General features: G+C 59.5%; 3 protein-coding genes across 5 annotated transcripts; 2 read left to right on the plus strand and 1 right to left on the minus strand.

Annotated features, from left to right (window-relative positions):
• The first annotated feature begins 902 nt into the window (after positions 1-902).
• Positions 903-3,089, plus strand: LOC128909009 (mas-related G-protein coupled receptor member H-like). The gene is made up of 3 exons (XM_054200095.1): positions 903-1,256; positions 1,591-1,764; positions 2,024-3,089. The coding sequence occupies exon 3, from the start codon at positions 2,050-2,052 to the stop codon at positions 2,965-2,967; it is 918 nt and encodes a 305-aa protein (XP_054056070.1). The 5' UTR covers positions 903-1,256; positions 1,591-1,764; positions 2,024-2,049; the 3' UTR covers positions 2,968-3,089.
• A 2,921-nt stretch (positions 3,090-6,010) lies between these two features.
• Positions 6,011-8,124, minus strand: LOC128908818 (mas-related G-protein coupled receptor member H-like). 2 transcript variants are annotated; one of them, XM_054199692.1, is made up of 2 exons: positions 7,819-8,124; positions 6,011-7,495 (listed from the first exon to the last, which is right to left on the minus strand). In XM_054199692.1, exon 2 carries the CDS (start codon positions 7,461-7,463, stop codon positions 6,519-6,521), a length of 945 nt encoding a protein of 314 aa, XP_054055667.1. In that variant the 5' UTR covers positions 7,464-7,495; positions 7,819-8,124; the 3' UTR covers positions 6,011-6,518. The 2 variants fall into 2 exon arrangements, with proteins under 2 accessions (XP_054055667.1, XP_054055666.1); XM_054199691.1 differs by having other exon boundaries at positions 6,011-7,501; positions 7,826-8,123.
• A 6,539-nt stretch (positions 8,125-14,663) lies between these two features.
• On the plus strand, positions 14,664-17,710 carry LOC128908835 (proto-oncogene Mas-like). 2 transcript variants are annotated; one of them, XM_054199738.1, is made up of 3 exons: positions 14,664-15,206; positions 15,470-15,988; positions 16,559-17,710. In XM_054199738.1, the coding sequence occupies exon 3, from the start codon at positions 16,585-16,587 to the stop codon at positions 17,563-17,565; it is 981 nt and encodes a 326-aa protein (XP_054055713.1). In that variant the 5' UTR covers positions 14,664-15,206; positions 15,470-15,988; positions 16,559-16,584; the 3' UTR covers positions 17,566-17,710. The 2 variants fall into 2 exon arrangements, with proteins under 2 accessions (XP_054055713.1, XP_054055712.1); XM_054199737.1 differs by having other exon boundaries at positions 14,664-15,988.
• The last annotated feature ends 736 nt before the right edge of the window (positions 17,711-18,446 follow it).

Raw genomic sequence — 18,446 nt, forward strand, 5'->3', positions numbered from 1 at the left:
CTTGCGCGAGTCCACGCGCGTCCCCTTGCACGCGCGTTCTACGCACGCGTGCACGCACGCCCGCACGCACGCTTGCACAGCCGACTGCTGCGTGTCTGACACAGGTGGGGGCCCTCCCCAACGCCCCGGTGTCCCCCCCACCCCCGACCCTGGAGCCTGGGTTTTATTGCTCCGAGCACCCGCAAGAGGCAAAGTCCAGGGTGGAGGGAGGCGTGTGGGGGGGGTGACTCACAGCTCTGCCCCCCCCCTCCGCCCGCCCCGCCAGTGCCACCCTTTCCGTCACACCAGGTGATGTGCTGTGCCCGGCACTGTCGGGAGGCCCTGCCTCCGGTCTTTTCCCGGGGGCACCGGCACCCCGCTTTGCTTGGGGATGTGCCAGCCCAGCGCTGCTCCCTGCACCCCACGTTGACCCCCGCGCCCCCCCCCCCCCCCCCCCCAATATGAACGCACAGCGATCCTCACCCCGGGATGGGGACCCCCATGACCCCGCTCTGGGAGGTGGGAGCTCAGAGGATGCTCAGACACGAGCGATTTGGGACGTGGGGCATTTCTAGGGGGGTGGCCGGGCTCAGGGACCCCCGTGTGTGGGTGGCCCCCCCCGCCACCGGCTTCGCCAGCTCTGCCGTGGGTGCACCAGCCACCCAGGTGAGCCGGGCAGGGGTGTTCGTTAGCAATTAGCCATCTTAACGAGCCAAAGAAGCAGCTTTTTGCCCGTGTTGGAGGAGTAGAGGGGGGTGCTTTGCCCACCGTATGGCCGTGTCCCCCTGCCAGCACTGAGGGGGGGGGGGGGGCGGGCAGCAACCGGAGGGCAGCTGGTGCCGCTCCGGGGAGGAAGGAGAGACCATGTCCCCCAAAATCCAACCTGGAGGTCTCCAAGACCCTCTCCCCTGGTTCACCCCCCTCCTCTGCCACCCCAAGGCCCTGTGGAGGGAGGAGGGACACCCCCCCGCCGGCAGGGGTGAACGGGTGCTTTGGGCATAGGGAGGGCCGGGGGGGGCCATGTCTGCCGTTCCCTGCCATTCCCCCCAGCCCTATGGCTGGCTCGTCCTCCGCTCTCCTACCATCCACCCGCTCCGTCCCCCTCGGTGGGCACCAGCCCAGCTTGGAGGGGGGGGCCAGCAGCCCCCGGACCACCCGGGTCGAGTCCGAACCGACGTCTGGAACACCAAATTCCCACCCAGGCCAGATGCAGGACAAAGATGGAGACGAGACAGCGGCGATTCACATGCTGGGAGGCTGGAAGGCAAAGGCGCAGGGTAATGAACAACCTCAGAAGGATGCCAGCATCAGGGCGGGGGGGGGGGGGGGGGGTGGGTTGAGGGGGATGGACACTGGAGCACAATCAAACAATTAGGAAGGTGGTAATTACCCGTCTAATGAGATATCAGGTTGAATCCTAAAAGCATCGAGATTCTTCAGAGCAAGATGGAGATGGTGCAGTATCCATCCATCCTCTGGGGTATTCTCTCGGACAACACATTTCCTTTCCCGCAAGACCAAGAGGAATTGGCCGGGAGAGGCTGGGTGATGCAGCCTCGTGGCTCTGAAACTGCCCAGCGCTCTCTCACCGCCTCGCCCGTCATCTTGCAGGAACGCCCCACCAGAGCAGCTCTCTTCCGAGGCGAGACGGGCTGCTCGGGATCTTCTGAGGACGTCGAGACCCTGGTTCTCCTCACCCGAGAAGCTCCTGGCAAGGAGAGCCGGAGGAAGGGAGGGAGCTCGGACCCGCCGGCAGGTCGGCCCCAGGCTGCTGCCTGGAAAAAGGTAGGGGCTCGGCACCGGAGCCCAGCCTCGCGTCTCCCAGGAGATCCCCACACCCCCTCTCACCGCTTCCACATGTCCTTCCTTGTGGTGCCTGGAGCCCCCCCAACCTCTCCTCCATGCTCACCCCCCCAGCCACCTCCCCAGCCCTGCCGTCACCCCCCTGTCCCCACCCCTGCTGTGCCACCATCACCCAAACCCCTCTCCCTGACGGGTCCTTGATCCTGGGGTCTCACTAACGCTCCTTCTGCTCTGACCGCAGCCGGGGACCACGTCCCACCTCCTGCCATGGAGCCGAACCTGACATCCCCCCCTCCCATGTCACCCACGCCGACCACCGATGGTGACAACTCCTGCAGGATGGAGGTCACTGACATGGCCATAGATGGTCTCACGCTGCTCATCTGCCTCTGCGGGCTGGTGGGGAACGGGGTGGTCCTCTGGCTCCTCGGTTTCCGCATCCGCAGGAACCCCATCACTGTCTACATCCTCAACCTGGCCGTCGCCGACTTCACCTTCCTCCTCTTCATGGTCACCTCGTCCCTCCTCTACCTGATAGACAATGCCTCTTGCTCCACTGTTGGGGTCCTGAAGTACATGAGGTGGCTTTTCCTGCTCTCACTCTTCTCCTACAACATGGGCCTGTACCTCTTGACGGCCATCAGCATCGAGAGGTGTGTGTCCATCCTCTGCCCACTCTGGTACCGCTGCCGCCGCCCCCAGCACTTGTCGGTGGTGGTGTGTGCCCTGCTCTGGGCCCTCTCCATCGCTGTCCTTGCTGCCGTAACTTCTCTGTGCCTGTTGTACGACCACGAGCACTGCCGCATGGCTCTCATCTCCATGTATGTCCTCAACTTCCTCATTTTTGCTCCATCCATGGTCATTTCCAGCACAATCCTCGTCATTAAGGTCCTCTGTGGCTCCAAGCAACGTCAACCCAAGAGGCTCTACATCGTTATCTTCCTCACCATCCTCTTCTTCCTCCTCTTCGCCCTTCCCCTCAGCATCTGGAATTTTCTGCAGCAGTTCAGCTACACCTCCATGCCCTCCCAGGTGGTTTTCCTGCTCGCCAGCATCAACAGCAGCATCAACCCCTTCATCTACTTCTTGGTGGGGAGCTGCCGGAGGCACTGCTCCTTGGTGTCCCTCCAGGTCGCCTTCCAGAGGGTCTTCGAAGAAACAGCGGTCACTACGGTCACCAGCTAAGAGGCCACTGTGTTCACAGCGGCTGTGCTGCCCACCCTGGCTTCATGCCCAGCTGCCCACCCACCCTTGCTGCCGGCTGGGCCGGCAGGTCACCTTCCTGCAGCTGTGTGTCACGATGCATTCCATCCCTTATCCTATCCCATCCTCATCCCCGTTACCCATCCCTGTCCCTATGCCATCCCCATCTCCATACCCCCATCCCCATCCCTATCCCCATCCCTATCTCACCATCATCCCTGTCCTCATCCCCATCTCTATGCCACCCCCACATCATCCCATGACCATCCCCATCTCCATCCCCCCACCCCTGCTCCCCATCCCTATCTCACCCTTGTCCCCATCCCACCTTCATCCCCACCCCGATTCCATCCCCATCCCACCTTCATCCCCGTCCCCATCCCATCCCCACCTCGTCCCATGACCATCCCCATCTCCATCCCCCCATCCCACCCCATCCCCATCCCTGCTCCTGTACCCATCCCGCCCTCATCCCCGTCCCTATACCATTCCCATGCCATCTTCTGACCATCCCCATCTCCATCCCCTCATCCCTGTCCCAACCCCATCCCACCTTCATCCCCGTTCCCATCCCACCTTCATCCCCGTTCCCATCCCATCCCCACCCCTTCCCATGACCATCCCCACCTCCATCCTCCCCAGCCCACCCCCTCCCCGCTCCCCATTCCCATTCCCGCTCTCCGTCTCCATCCCCAGCCCATTCCCGTCCCGTCCTTCTCCCTCCCGCGGGGTTCCCGGCTCCGGGCGGCCGCTCCCGACTCCGGCGACGGAGCGCTGGGCTCTGCTGCCCTCCAGCGAGGGAAGAGGAGATGAGAACCCTCCAGAAACCCTCCGGACCGACCGCCCCGGGCCCTGGGCAAGCGGCTCCCCGGGACTGGGTGCGGGGGCGAAGCCTCTGCCTCCCCCGCGGCGGGGCTGCGCTGCCCCCGGCCCCGCTCCTCCCGCCCCAATAAACGCCGCTGGCTCCGTCCGCCGCCTCTCGTTCCTCTCCCGGGATGGGGGGGGGACTTGCGGGGGGCTGGGGCGCCGGTGGTGAGCCTCTGCGGAGTGGGGGTCTCCCCGAGAAATAGTCCCCCCCCCAAAAAAAAATAACTTATGGGGTGGCCGGGGGTGAGCAGCCCATAGGGAGGCAGTGGAGCCTCAGATATGGGGCTGGCCGGGGGGTGCGGGAGGTGGTGGGACTGGTGGGCAGGTGGAGGACGTGGTGGGAAGGTGGAGGACATGGTGGGGCTGCAAGGGAGGGGGTAGGACGTGGTGGGGGCTGCATGGAAGTTGTGGGAGGTGGTGGGGCTGGTGGGAAGGTGTGGGACGTGATGGGGCTGTGGGATGTGGTGGGGCTGCATGGGGATATGTGGGAGGCGGTGGGGCTGGTGGGAAGGTGTGGGAGATGGTGGGACCGTGAGTTGTGGTGGGGCTGGTGGGAAGGTGGAGGACATGGTGGGGTTGCAAGGCGGGGGTAGGATGTGGTGGGGCTGCATGGAGGTTGTGAGAGGTGGTGGGGCTGGTGGGAAGGTGTAGGACATCGTGGGGCCACATTGGGGGGTGCGTGAAGTGGTAGGGTTGGCATGGGGGTGTTTGGGAGGTGGTGAGACTGGTGGGAAGGTGCAGGACATGGTGGGAAGGTGCAGGACATGGAGGGAAGGGGCAGAACATGGTGGGGTGGTAAGAAGTGGTGGGGCTGGTGGGAAGGTGTGGGATGTAGTGGGGCTGTGGGATGTGGTGGGGCTGCAAGGGAGGGGTAGGATGTGGTGGGGCTGCATGGGGGAATGTGGGAGGTGGTGGGGCTGGTGGGAAGGTGTAGGACGTGGTGGGGCTGCAAGGGAGGGGGGAGGATGAGGCGGGGCTGCATGGAGGTTGTGGGAGGTGATGGGACTGGTGGGAAAGTGTGGGAGATGGTGGGGCTGCAAGGCGGGGGTAGGATGTGGAGGGGCTACATGGGGGAGTGCAGGAGGTGGTGGGGCTGGTGGGAAGGTGCAGGACGTGGTGGGAAGGTGCAGGACATGGTGGGAAGGTGTGGGACGTGGTGGGGCTGGTGGGAAGGTGCAGGACACGGTGGGAAGGGGCAGGACATGGTGAGGTTGGTGAGGTGTGGTGGGAAGCTGTGGGACGTGGTGGGACTGTGGGATGTGGTGGGGCTGCATGGAGGTTGTGGGAGGTGGTGGGACTGGTGGGAAGGGGCAGGACATGGTGGGGCTGGTGGGAAGGGGCAGGACATGGTGGGAAGGTGCAGGACATGGTGGGGCAGGAGGTTGTGGTGGGGTCCGCACTCATCAGGACAGGAGCAGCACCAGCCCCAGAGGTGACACTGGGGCAGTGCTGGAGGAGGCTGCACTGAGAACCCGCGGCGTGTCCCCAGGGCAGCTCGAGGATGGACAATGTCCCTTCCTCCTGCCTCTGCCGTGGCACTGGGGGAAACTGAGGCCCAGCACAATGGCATGTGGTCCAGAGCCATCTGACGCGTCACTGCTGGCTCCAGCACCAGCTCCCTGCACCCCCACAGCTCTCCCCACCGCTGCGACAGGAGGCTTTGTGGCCAGCGGAGACTTTGTCAAAGCCACAGGGAGGTGAGTGACGCCCCGTGGAGCCTGTGGTGACCAACAGATGTGGCACCCTGCTCCTGGAAGGTGGTGACCACGGGCTCCTCCTCCCCTTGCTGCTGCTGCACCATCCATCTGGTGAAGGAGAAACGCTCCAGCCTGCCGAAGCCAGGGGAGGGGAAGGATTTCAGAAGGAAAAGTCCTTTACGCTTACGCCTGGCTTACAAAATTAAAAAAAAAAAAAAAAAAAAATATATTTGGGGAGATACTTGCTGTGACATGGTGAAACAGTCTGGGGGCACCTCTGTCCCCCCCCGCCCGCGCTGGCTGTGCCGGCACGGTCCCACTAGGGGCAGTTGGCATCATTTTGGGTCCCGGCGAGCAGGAGCCGTGTCTGCATCCCCCCCCCTCCCTCCACCCGCACCCCCGGCCGGCAGCGGGACCCCCGAGGAAGGTGGCACAGGGACCGAAGGCAGCCCAGGGTGCTCGATGCTGTTTATTGATGCCGGGCAGCGGTGAGACACAGGAACTGGGGACGGTGGCGGGGTCTCAGCAGAGGGGCAGGGGTTGTGTGTGTCCCCCCCCCCGCAAGCATGGCTGGAGACGGGAGGGGAGGAGAGCTCGGAGAGGCAGCGCAGGCTGCCACACGGGATGGGGAGAGGGGCTCAGGACACCGGATGGGTTTTGTCCCCACTCCATACCTCAGTCAGAGTTTCCCAAAGGCAACGCTCATCCCGAAAAGCAGGGGATTTTGGGGAACACGGTCCCCTGGGGCATGTTCTCCTTGGGGGAATAGAGCCCTCGCACCTGGGGTGGGCTGGTGGGGAGCAGGAAAGCCGCATCCTTCCCTGCATCGACCTTGGTGATGCCCCCGCTCTTCTCTTCTACTGGGGGCCGAGGGGGCCATCGAGGGAAATGCTGCAGACATTAATTCGGTTACTCCAGGAAACTCTCCACCACTGTCCCGGGGGCGTTAAGCAGAGCGGTGGGAAGTCTTCAACAGGCTGGGGTCAGCGTGTCCATAGTAGTATCCTGGCTGCACGCAGTGTTGTCTTCCAGCTCCTCAAAGACCCTCCGGAAGGCGACCTGGAGGGACACCAAGGAGCAGTGCCTCCAGCAGCTCCCCACCAAGAAGTAGATGAAGGGGTTGATGCTGCTGTTGATGCAGGCGAGCAGGAAAACCACCTGGGAGGGCACGGAGGTGTAGCTGAACTGCTGCAGAAAATTCCAGATGCTGAGGGGAAGGGCGAAGAGGAGGAAGAAGAGGACGGTGAGGAAGATAACGATGTAGAGCCTCTTGGGTTGGCGCTGCTGGGAGCTGCACTGGACCTTAATGATGAGGATTGTGCTGGAAATGACCATGGATGGGGCAAAAACGAGGAAGTTGAGGACGTACATGGAGATGAGAGCCATGCGGCAGCGCTCGTGGTCGTACAACAGGCACAGAGAAGTGACGGCAGCAAGGACAGCGATGGAGAGGGCCCAGAGCAGGGCACACACCACCACCGACAAGTGCTGGGGGCGGTGGATGCTGGAGCAGAGGATGGACACACACCTCTCGATGCTGATGGCCGTCAAGAGGTACAGGCCCATGTTGTAGGAGAAGAGTGAGAGCAGGAAAAGCCACCTCATGTACTTCAGGACCCCAACAGTGGAGCAAGAGGCATTGTCTATCAGGTAGAGGAGGGACGAGGTGACCATGAAGAGGAGGAAGGTGAAGTCGGCGACGGCCAGGTTGAGGATGTAGACAGTGATGGGGTTCCTGCGGATGCGGAAACCGAGGAGCCAGAGGACCACCCCGTTCCCCACCAGCCCGCAGAGGCAGATGAGCAGCGTGAGACCGTCTATGGCCATGTCAGTGACCTCCATCCTGCAGGAGTTGTCACCATCGGTGGTCGGCGTGGGTGGCGTGGGAGGTGGGGACTGGTGGTTCACCTCCATGGATGGACGCTGGGCAGGCAGTGGGACGTGGTCTCCGGCTGTGGTCAGAGTGGACGGGGAGTTAGTGGCTTGGAGAAGGCAGGGCTGAGCCGTGCGGCTCCTCACCATCTCCCTGCGCTGGGAAGGCATCAGTGGAGGACAAGTGGGATGTGCTGGGGAGGGCAGTGGTGGACATTGTGGGGTGGGAGAGGGAGATGGGAGGTGAGCTTCACCCGGAGATGCAGAAGGCAAGCGCAGGACAGTGGGGGGAGGACCTGGGGAGGGCGCTGCCAGTCACCAGGAGAGGGTAGGAGGAATGAAGCTGCTGGCGGTGGATGCTGGAGGAAAGGAAGGTGGGGTAGGGATGAAGGAAAACACTTAACTGTTAGCTTTGGTGGAGCAGAAGGCAAGGGTTGTCCTTCCAGCTGGGCTTGGGTGGATCAGTGCCGCTGTCTTGGCATCTCATGCTCCCTTCGGATCCATGTCCTGAAGAGGATCCTCCCAGGACAGTAGCATGAAGAAGAAAGTCCCCTGGTCGCCAGGAGGTCCCCGCTCTCGTCCCGCCAGCTCCTCTCTGTGCCCTGTCCCCCTCGGCAGTGGGGTCGCGGGGGAGTCGGGATCGGTTTTGTAACTGCGGCTACGTCAGAGCTCCGCTTCCTTGGTTTTATTTATTGTGCTCTTTTTTTTTTCTTTTTTTTTTTTTTTTTTTTGCCACAAAGGAAGTGGCCTTTGCCAAAAGCTTTGCAAACAGAATGTTGTGAATGGCTCGAATGGCTCCTCCTTTACTCCTGATTAGAAACATTCCACCCCGGACAACAACTCCAACCCACTCACGGACTGCCTTCCCGCTCCCGGCAGCTTTCTGCCCTGTCTGTCCCCAGGGCTCCCCGGACCTCAGCATCCCCGGGGGGGCATCACCCCTCCAGGAGCAGAACGGGATGCCGGTGGTGCTGGTGGTTCTGGTGGTGCCGGTGGTGCTGGTGGTTCTGGTGATGCTGGTGGTGCTGGTGATGTTGGTGGTTCTGGCGGTGCTGGTGATGCTGGTGGTGCTGGTGGTTCTGGTGATGCCAGTGGTGCTGGTGGTTCTGGCAGTTCTGGCGGTGCTGGTGATGCTAGTGATGCCGGTGGTGCTGGTGGTTCTGGTGGTGCCGGTGATGCCAGTGGTGCTGGTGATGCTGGTGGTGCCAGTGGTTCTGGCAGTGCTGTTGGTTCTGGTGGTGCCGCTGGTTCTGGTGGTTCTGGTGGTGCTGGTGGTGCTGGTCGTTCTGGCAGTGCTGGTGGTTCTGGTGATGCCAGTGGTGCTGGTGATGCTGGTGGTGCCAGTGGTTCTGGTGATGCTGGTGGTTCTGGTGATGCTGGTGGTGCTGGTGATGCTGGTGGGGCATCTGGGCGCTTCTCAGAAGCGACTCCCGTTCTGGGAAGAGCCGGGGAATCATCGCCAAAACCTCTCCTGAGCCCAAGGGGACACACCTTCAAACCGCAGCCAAGCACTGAAATTCCCTGCCAGGCTAAGGCAGGCTCTGACAGCCCAGCTGGGGCACAACAAACAGTCGTTTCCAGCCAGGCTACAACGATATTTGCACTTACAGCCCACGTTAATTATTACTATTCCCCCTTCGTAATGCAACGAATGCTCTTAGAAACCAGCTTTTAGGGTGCTGTGTCCCCCTCCCAGCGGGCCGGTACAGCCGGCTGCAGCCCTCCCAGCTCTTCATCAGCAGCACGTCCTCCTCCTTCTCCTCAGTCTTGGGAGCACTTGTGGTTGTTTTAACGTGATCCCACCCTTTTGGTAGCCCACACACCCCGGGCAGCGGCTCCTGAGCTGGTCCTGGGTGTTGTGAAACCCTGCAGAGCATCTCCTTGGAGGCACTCGCCCCCCCGGCGCCTGCTCTGGCCCCACCAGGTCCACGGGGACCCCGAGCTCCTCGCAGCCACGGCACAGCCTGCAAAGGGCTCAACGTTACAGCCAATGTGTTTTACGCAATGAACATCCTCTTTGCGATGATGAAAATGACAGAGCTTCTCCCTCCGGAGGCATCCGCCGCCCCAAGGAGTGTCCCGCCTCTCCCGCGCCATGGTGCCCTTGCAAGTGGGAGGCACTTTTGGCTTCTCTCATGGTTGCCCAGCTGACTACCTCGTTCTTTGCTGCAGCAGCCCTTTGGTTGCTCGAAAACGTACTGTGAATGCTTAAAATCGCCTCCCAAAGCCACCGGATTTATCATAGAATCACAGAATGGTTAGAGATGGAAGGGAACATAAAGACCACCTAGTTCCAACCCCCCTGCAATGAGAAGGGACATCTTCAACTAAACCACGTTGCTCCAAGCCCCGTCCAACCTGGCCTTGAACCCCTCCAGGGATGGGGCAGCCACAGCTTCTCTGGGCAACCTGGGCCAGGGGCTCACCACCCTCACAGCAAACAATTTCTTCCCAATATCTCATCCAAATCTCCCTTCTTTCAGTGGAAAACCCTTCCCCCTCATCCCATGGCTCCCCTCCCTGATCCAGAGTCCCTCCCCAGCTTTCCTGGAGCCCCTGGAGGGACTGGAAGGGGCTGGAAGGTCTCCCCGGAGCCTTCTCTTCTCCAGGCTGAACCCCCCCAGCTCTCTCAGCCTGTCCTCCCAGCAGAGGGGCTCCAGCCCTCCCAGCATCTCCGGGGCCTCCTCTGGCCCCGCTCCAACACCTCCGTGTCCTTCTGCTGTTGGTGCCCCAGCGCTGGAGGCAGCACTGCAGGGGGGTCTCACAGAGGGGAGCAGAGGGGCAGAATCCCCCCCTCGCCCCCCTGCCCACGCTGCTGGGGATGCAGCCCAGGCTGCGGGGGGGTTTCTGGGCTGCCGGCCGACGTTGCCGGCTCGTGTTCACAGCCAGCCCCATTAGCCTTTGACTGGGCTGTTTTCCAGTTTGCAGAAGCAGAAGGGAAAGAGCATCTGGACTGTGGCGTTCCTGGGCTTTGGGCTCGGGTGGGATGGCCGGGGACAGCCTGGGAGCGGGCACATCCCTGCCCGTAGCACAGTTCCTCGGCGGCGCCCCAGGATTTCTGAAGGAAACCTCCTGCTCGTCCTTCAGGTGTCTTAAGCGCCCAAAAATGAACGACTCCAGCTGTCTGAGCACATCGCAGTGTGCACATACATCTGATTTCTTAGAAGTTCCATGTTTGTTCCCGAAGAAATTATCATGTGCTGACCTGAAAGGTCTTTGCGAGGGGTGTGTGTGGGGGGAGTTTGTCTGTTTGTTTGCTTTGTTTTTAAGGCTAAATAGAGCATTCTGAGTCATTGTGAGCCGCGCTGGCGTGCTTCCCAATACTGGCCTGCGGGAGCTGGGTGGAAGCCCTCAATTCCTTGGATTCCCTGGCCATTCATTGCTTCCAGCCGAGCTGACCTCAGCCCCTCTCCCAGCTCCGCAGCTCTTCCAACCGCTCACCTGGGAAATAGATAGAAATACACCGCAACTTTTCAAACTGGTACGTGGGAGTTCATAAAGAAATGGCCTTTTTTTTTTCTCCAAATGAGGTTTAGTGAAGTAGGTGGCGACACGGCCAGCAGGACGAGGAGGGGGGATTCTGCCCCTCTGGGGAGACCCCCCCTTGCAGTGCTGGGCGGCCACCAACAGCAGAAGGACACGGAGGTGTTGGAGCGGGGCCAGAGGAGGCCCCGGAGATGCTGGGAGGGCTGGAGCCCCTCTGCTGTGGGGACAGGCTGAGAGAGCTGGGGGGGTTCAGCCTGGAGAAGAGAAGGCTCCGCGGAGACCTTCCAGCCCCTTCCAGTCCCTCCAGGGGCTCCAGGAAAACTGGGGAGGGACTCTGGATCAGGGAGGGGAGCCATGGGATGAGGGGGAACGGTTTTAAACTGGAAGAGGGGAGATTGAGATGAGATATTGGGAAGAAATTCTTGGCTGTGAGGGGGGTGAGCCCCTGGCCCAGGTTGCCCAGAGAAGCTGTGGCTGCCCCATCCCTGGAGGGGTTCAAGGCCAGGTTGGCCGGGGCTTGGAGCAACCTGGGCTGGTGGGAGGTGTCCCTGCCCAGGGCAGGGGGTGGCACTGGGTGATCTTTAAGGTCCCTTCCAACCCAAACCATTCCGTGATTCCATGATTAGTCTGGGGATGGTAGGAATCTGTTTTCTTCCTTTTGGTTTTATTTTTTTTTTCTGCTGCGTCCCTTCGTTTACCTGATAAAGCGCATCCGAAGCAGAAACCCACTCTAGGCTGAATCGTTGCTGCGTCGCCTTTCTCCGCAGTCTTTTTTACCATAAAGGACAGGATTTTGCTAAATCAACTTCAAAAAAAGTCAAAAACTCCCCAAGTCACGTGCGGAGGAGCCCCGGGCGGTAGCACCGCGCATCCCCCTCTTCCTCTTCTTGAGGTTTTTTTTGGGGGGGGGAGTTTGGGTGGATTTTTTTTTTTTGTTATAAGGAAAAGAAGAAAGCGGTTTGCTCTTGTACTCACGCCACCTCCTCCTCCAGACGGGGTGTCCTCAGCCCCGCTCGCTGCTCGGGATGAGTCATCCCAAACTGGGGCAGCTCCGGCGAGGGGTCACCGGGGTCCACACTGTCCCCACGGCCACTTCCCTCGGAAAAGGGGAATTCTCCTTCCCACCAGCGTCTTGCCGGGAAGGCGGCCGAGCGCAGGAGGGCACGTACTCTAGAGAGCCTTTTACAACGTTAAGAGCAAAATTAAATGTGAATATCGTGACCCGCGACCGCGTCGAACACGCTTTTACGCCTCAGGGCGCAATCCTTTCCACAAACCAACAATTTTGCGCGATCCAAATCGATTCTTACCCCCCAGCGTCCCATCCCCCGAGCATGGGGGGAACGGCCCCCTTCTCTCGCGCCTGAGCGGATTGGGATTTTTCCTTTTCTCCCCGTGCAAAGGCTTACGGGTCTGTGCCGTTTCTTTTCAACCAAGGCTGTGCCATGCGTGCAAATCCCAAATATTATTAGTGAAAAAGCTCTGGCGAGGAGTCGTCCAAGAAACTCCTTATTGCTCTTATATCACTCTTATCGCTCTCGTATCTGCCGGCATCTTCTCTCCTGCAAGAGCAGACATCGGCACAGACGGCTCATAATGACTGATTTTGCAGCTGACGTAGAGGTTTTTCCCTACGTCTCTTTTTTTATCTGCAGAAAACGGAGACTTAAAGCAGGCGGCATCGCCCCTCGGCCGCACCGAAAGCTTTTCCAGCCTTTTTGCTGGAATGGGTTCTTTCTCCTTCGCTGCAAATGGACTTGGGGAGCGCCCCAGGGTTCGCTCAGCCCCCGGGGATGCCGGCGCCGCTCACGTCTCCCAACAATTCCCGCCTCCCCAGGGCAGGGGGGACACATTTTGGGGAGAAAAATAGCCAAAACGAAAGCAGAACCGCGTTTGGGCGAGCTCCAGGGAGAAAAACGCCTGGGAGGTGAGAGCCCTTGGGATGCCGTCGTGCCGCTCACGCCTACGGAGGCTGCCGTGGGTCCTCCCTGCCCGGCTCCGCTCCCCGCGGGCTCTGCCTTCCCGGCAGGAGGAGGATGGAGGGTGAAGCACACCCTGGGGCCGCGGAAGCCGGGAGGTGCCGTTCTGCAGAGCCGTCCTGCTTCACGCCGGCTGAGGATGGATTAAGAAAGTTCAGGGTTGTGTTTTCCCTCTGCGCCGTGGAAATCCGACCGACCAGAAGCTTTGGGAGCACGAGGGAGACGGAGCAGCTGCATCGCATTTAATGCAGCCTCTTAGACCTTTTTTTAGCTAATCCTAACGTTGCTTTAGCATGAAAAAAGCGACTTTGGGGTCGATTTTTTTGCCGGGGCTGGAGGAGAAGCCCTGCAGCGGTGCAGACAGGGTGGATTGTCCCCCGGTCCTGCAGCAGGGGACTGTTCCCAGCCAGCCCAGCACATTTCTCCAGTGGGTGGGGGCTTCCCGAAGGATATGGGACCGGGACACCCTGCCCAGTCGTCCTCGGCCAGAGTGGACGCTGGCAATGTGCCGGGGGGGTGTGTGTGTGCGCGCGGGGGGGAATTTGGAACAAACGTGGAACAAAACCCAAAGGACTTGTGGTTGGAAGGACATCTGGGGCAAAAGCAGGGAGAGCCGGAGATGGCAGACGTAATTATTTTGCAAGCTTCGGCAGCGGTGTTGTTCACCGGGACACTTGGAAGCTCCGCACGACGATACTTGAGTTTTTCTTAGGCTATTTAAACAATCCTGAGTGAAAGGATTGCCCCTTTCTAACCGATCACGTATTTTTATTACCACCCTCTTAGAATTTTTGATAGTTCTATTCTAATTTCTCATCCTTTCAGGGGATCTCGGTGGCTGCTGGCTGGGTTGGAAGACGATGTTCCTGCTGGGAAAGGAGTTGCCTCGGCTCCAGCCCTCCCCGACGGCGCCGCCTGAGCTGCAGGCAGAGGAATGCCCATTAATTAACTTCAGCTCACACACATGTTCCTGCCGGTCGGAGTTTTGTCCAGATGGAACTGGACACGGCAGAGATGGTAGAAGACTCTCCAACTCTGCTTTCTGCTTTTTTTTTTTTTATTTTAGGGGGTTTGGGGGGATTTATTTTTGTTTGTTTGTTGTTTTTTTTTTTCCTGGGATCATAGCGATCTAAAAGGGGATCCGAAGAAAATCAGGGAGTCTTCCAGGGAGAAATTGATCACGTCTTTTCCAGGGTGGTCCTGGGAAGGAAGGGGTGATGCACAGAAGAGATGCTGGGGGTGGGGCGACAGCATCGTGCTGCCCGGTCAAACCCAGCCCAAAGGAAACGTATGGGTTCCCCGTGATCACAACCAGGCAACAAGCAGACCACAACCAGAGCAGCCCTGCAGAAAAGGCCTTGGGGGTCCTGGTGGATGAAAAGCTGGAAATGAGCCAAAGATGCGTGCTGGCAGCCCGGAAGGCCAATCGCATCCTGGGCTGCATCAAAAGAAGCGTGGCCAGCAGATCCAGCGAGGGGATTCTGCCCCTCTGCTCCGCTCTGGGGAGATCCCACCTGGAGTCCTGTGTCCAGCTCTGGAGCCCTCAGCACGAGAAGGACACGGAGGTGTTGGAGCGGGGCCAGAGGAGGCCCCGGAGATGCTGGGAGGGCTGGAGCCCCTCTGCTGGGAGGACAGGCTGAGAGAGCTGGGGGGGTTCAGCCTGGAGAAGAGAAGGCTCCGCGGAGACCTTCCAGCCCCTTCCAGTCCCTCAAGGGGCTCCAGGAAAGCTGGGGAGGGACTCTGGATCAGGGAGGGGAGCCGTGGGACAAGGGGGAAGGGTTTTACACTGAAAGAGGGGAGATTTGGATGAGATCTGAGGGAGAAATTGTTTGCTGTGAGGGTGGTGAGCCCCTGGCTCAGGTTGCCCAGAGAAGCTGTGGCTGCCCCATCCCTGGAGGGGTTCAAGGCCAGGTTGGACGGGGCTTGGAGCAACCTGGGCTTGTTGAAGATGTCCCTTCTCATTGCAGGTGGGTTGGACTAGATGACCTTTAAAGGTCCCATCCAAACCGTTCCACCCCTCTGCCTGCAGCCAGGCAGGATTTAGGATGGAGGTGCAGGCAGGACAGCAGCCAAGGGCTGGATGGGAAGCTCTCCCAGCCATTTGCATTTGCTTCCCCTTGCTCTGCGTGTCTCCGATGATTTCTTCTGAGCTCTTCATATAGATTTGCTTGTTCAGCAGACGAGGAAGTGGGACAGATCTCCCTGGCCCCAAAAGGATGCCTGGAGCAGGGCAAAGGGATGGGGCTGGTGGTGTGAGGAGGCTCAACAGGACCAACAGTCCCCGACGAGGGCTCACGCTGCGTCCTGCGACCTCATCAGGGTGAGATGTGAGGATGGGACATGGACCAGCCACCCACCCGCCGGTATCCAGCGGTCTGTGTCATCCCTGGGACGTGGTGGCCGGGTGCGTCACACCGTCCCACTTCCCTCCCCATGGCTGGGGGTGATGGAGGTGCCCAGCTCAGCTCTTGCAAGCAGGGAAGTGACAGTCAGCGGGCACTGTGCCGAGCATCATTGCCCCAGGGTTGATGGGGGGGAGGCTGGTGGCTTCTGTGTGACAGTGAAGAGTGGACATTCCCACAGACGGGGAGGGGGACACATCTCGGGGACGGGGACACATCTCAGGGACGTTGCAGCCGGGCACAGAAGAAGCGGGCGAGAAGGAAGATGATCGTTTCGTGCCCAGGCCGACGGCGGGTTGGCAAACAGGAAATGTTTGAAGCAACCAGCAGATGGGTCTGCAACGGCTGTCCTGTGAGGGTGACTCTTGGGCAAGATGATTCCGTCACTCTCGGAAGCGATGACCAAGCCCTGGCACGTCCGCGCGCCCGCAGGCACCCACCCCTCAGCAGAAACCCAGGAACTGTGGTCCCAGGGCCCATTTGGCCTGGAGCTGAGGAAGAGACAGGGTGCCAGGACCATTGGAGGAACCTCATCATGGAGTTACCTTCTTCCTGGTGGCCGGAACTCGTCTGAGAGAATTACGGAGTGGCAGCTTTGTAACATTTGATGTGCAAATCTGGCGGAGAGGACTGGAGTTTGCAGCTCCGGGGTACCAAGGCTGTGCAAGGACTCTGCCCTCACCGGACCCCCCCGTGCCTGGTGAGAGGGGTCTGGGGCTCGTCTCTGCTCCTGCTCCTGGGGCACGCTGCTCCGCTCTCCCTCCGTCTTTCCATTCTCCACAGTCACCTCCTCAGTCCTTAAAGGGAAAAGGGCTCTGCCTGCCTTTTCCTTCTCCCTCCACTCCTCTGCCAGCTCTCTGTCCGTCTCCTGCCAGCTGGGGCCTAAGCTTTTCCCTTCTATTTCTATTATTTCTATTATTTCTATTTCCCTTCCCAATTTCCCTTCCCTTCCCAATTTCCCTTCCCTTCCCAATTTCCCTTCCCTTCCCTTCCCTTCCCTTCCCTTCCCTTCCCTTCCCTTCCCTTCCCTTCCCTTCCCTTTTCCTCTCCCCTCCCCTTCCCTCCCCTCCTCTCCTCTCCTCTCCTTTTTTGTTTGGTTTTTTTTTTTGTTTGTTTGTTTTTTTTATTTCTCTGCTCGGCTCTTACGCTCTCTGGGTTGCAGATGTTGGAGCCCATGGAGGAGAGGGGAAGACTGCATGACCCAAGGCCATTCACAGGACTGGGGACCCGAGAGTCACTAATTTTGCCTTCATCTCTTGCCCTTCCCCAGGTGAGCCCAGGAGAGAAAGGAGGAAGATGGACCGACATCCCAACAACACGATCCCTGACTGGCGTACAGTGTCCCCAGCGCCTACGGAGAGCATGGTCTATGCGGATGGCCACAATGGGACCAAGTGCTTTGCAGAACACATCCCTGAAGTCATCACCGGTAGCATCACGCTGCTCATCTGCCTCTGCGGGCTGGTGGGGAACGGGGCCATCCTCTGGCTCCTCAGCTTCCGCATCTGCAGGAACCCCTTCACCGCCTACCTCCTGAACCTGGCCGTCGCCGACACCTGCTTCCTCCTCTGCACATCGGCTTTCCTTGTGATATATCATATGCCCATGCTCAGCTGCTTCCAGCCAGAGATTTTGCGGGTGCTGCCGCTATTTCACTCCATGGTTCTGCTCACGTACAGCACCAGCCTCTATCTCCTCACGGCCATCAGTGTGGAGAGGTGCGTGTGTGTCCTCTGGCCCTTCTGGTGCCGATGCCACCGCCCGAAGCTCCTGTCAGCCGTCATGTGCAGCCTGTTGTGGACACTCGCCTGCGTCCTTGCCGGCCTGGTGTACTTTGTGTGTGACCTGGGTCACTCTCAACACTGCTGGACGGTTCTTGGAACCTTCTGCTTCCTCAATTTCTGCTTTTTCACTCCCTTGATGGTTCTTTCCAATGTGATCCTCTTCATCAAGCTTAGGCGTAGCTCTTGGCAACGCCACCCGGCGAGGCTGTACACTGCCATCTTCCTCGCTGTCTTCTTCTTCGTCCTCTTTGGCATCCCGCTCAGTGTCCAGATCTTCCTCAACTTCTTTGTCTACATTAATTTTGTCTTTGAGATCTGCCTGTTGCTGGCCTCTCTCAACAGCAGCATCAACCCAGTTATTTACGTCCTGGTTGGGAGCTACGGAAATTCCAGGTTCAGGGGATCCGTCAAAGTGGCACTTCAGAGGGTCTTTGAAGACAGGGCAGATTTCCAAGAGGTGGGTGAGACCCCTGTGATGGGAAATGCTGAATAAACCCCTGTGGCTGCAGACTGGCACCTGGAGAGGGGCAGCGCTACCTCTGCACCCCGGGCCAGCACCCATGGGAGCCCGCTTGCCCAGCTGAGTGAGCAGGACCAGCAGCGGATGGTCGTGTGTCCCCCACGACACATCCACACTCGATGAGATTTCCAGGGGCAGGGCTGGTTCCCGCCTCAAATTTATTTTTAAGTTATTTTAATAAAAGTGTCTTTCATTTAACTTACTGGTGATTGCAGTTTCTTCCCTTGCTGCATCCGTGGCGTGCTCTTGCTTGTTCTCAACATTGCAGTTGTGGCAGCCCCCTCTGGCTGCCCGCTAGTTTATACTGATGAAATGATGTGCTCCGGAAAGTTCTGCTTCATTTTTTTTCTCCAGGGTTACCACTGCCACATTCCCGGGCCCCAATCTGTACCTTGTCTGCTTGCCAGCACGGAGATGTCCCACCTCTTCCTGCCTCTACCCTCTTCTGGGACCTTGGTGCCTGATCCTAAAGCACTGAGCACTCACTACCTTGATCCTCAAAAGCCCTCAGACCAGAGGAGATCATGGCGAGGGACAGAAATGACATTTTCAGGTCCTTCTGGCTTGCTGTCCTCCTGTGCCCCAGTCTGACAGAAGAAACCCATCTCAGTCTGGCTGATCATAGAATCATAGATTGTAGAATGGTTAGAGTTGGGAGGAACCTTAAAGATCATCCAGTGCCACCCCCTGCCCTGGGCAGGGACACCTCCCACCAGCCCAGGTTGCTCCAAGCCCCGTCCAACCTGGCCTTGAACCCCTCCAGGGATGGGGCAGCCACAGCTTCTCTGGGCAACCTGGGCCAGGGGCTCACCACCAAGTCAAGAATTCTTCCTCAGATCTCATCCAAATCTCCC

This window comes from Rissa tridactyla, chromosome 4 (assembly GCF_028500815.1).
Source record: "Rissa tridactyla isolate bRisTri1 chromosome 4, bRisTri1.patW.cur.20221130, whole genome shotgun sequence".
In the NCBI taxonomy this organism is placed as follows: Eukaryota; Metazoa; Chordata; class Aves; order Charadriiformes; family Laridae; genus Rissa; species Rissa tridactyla.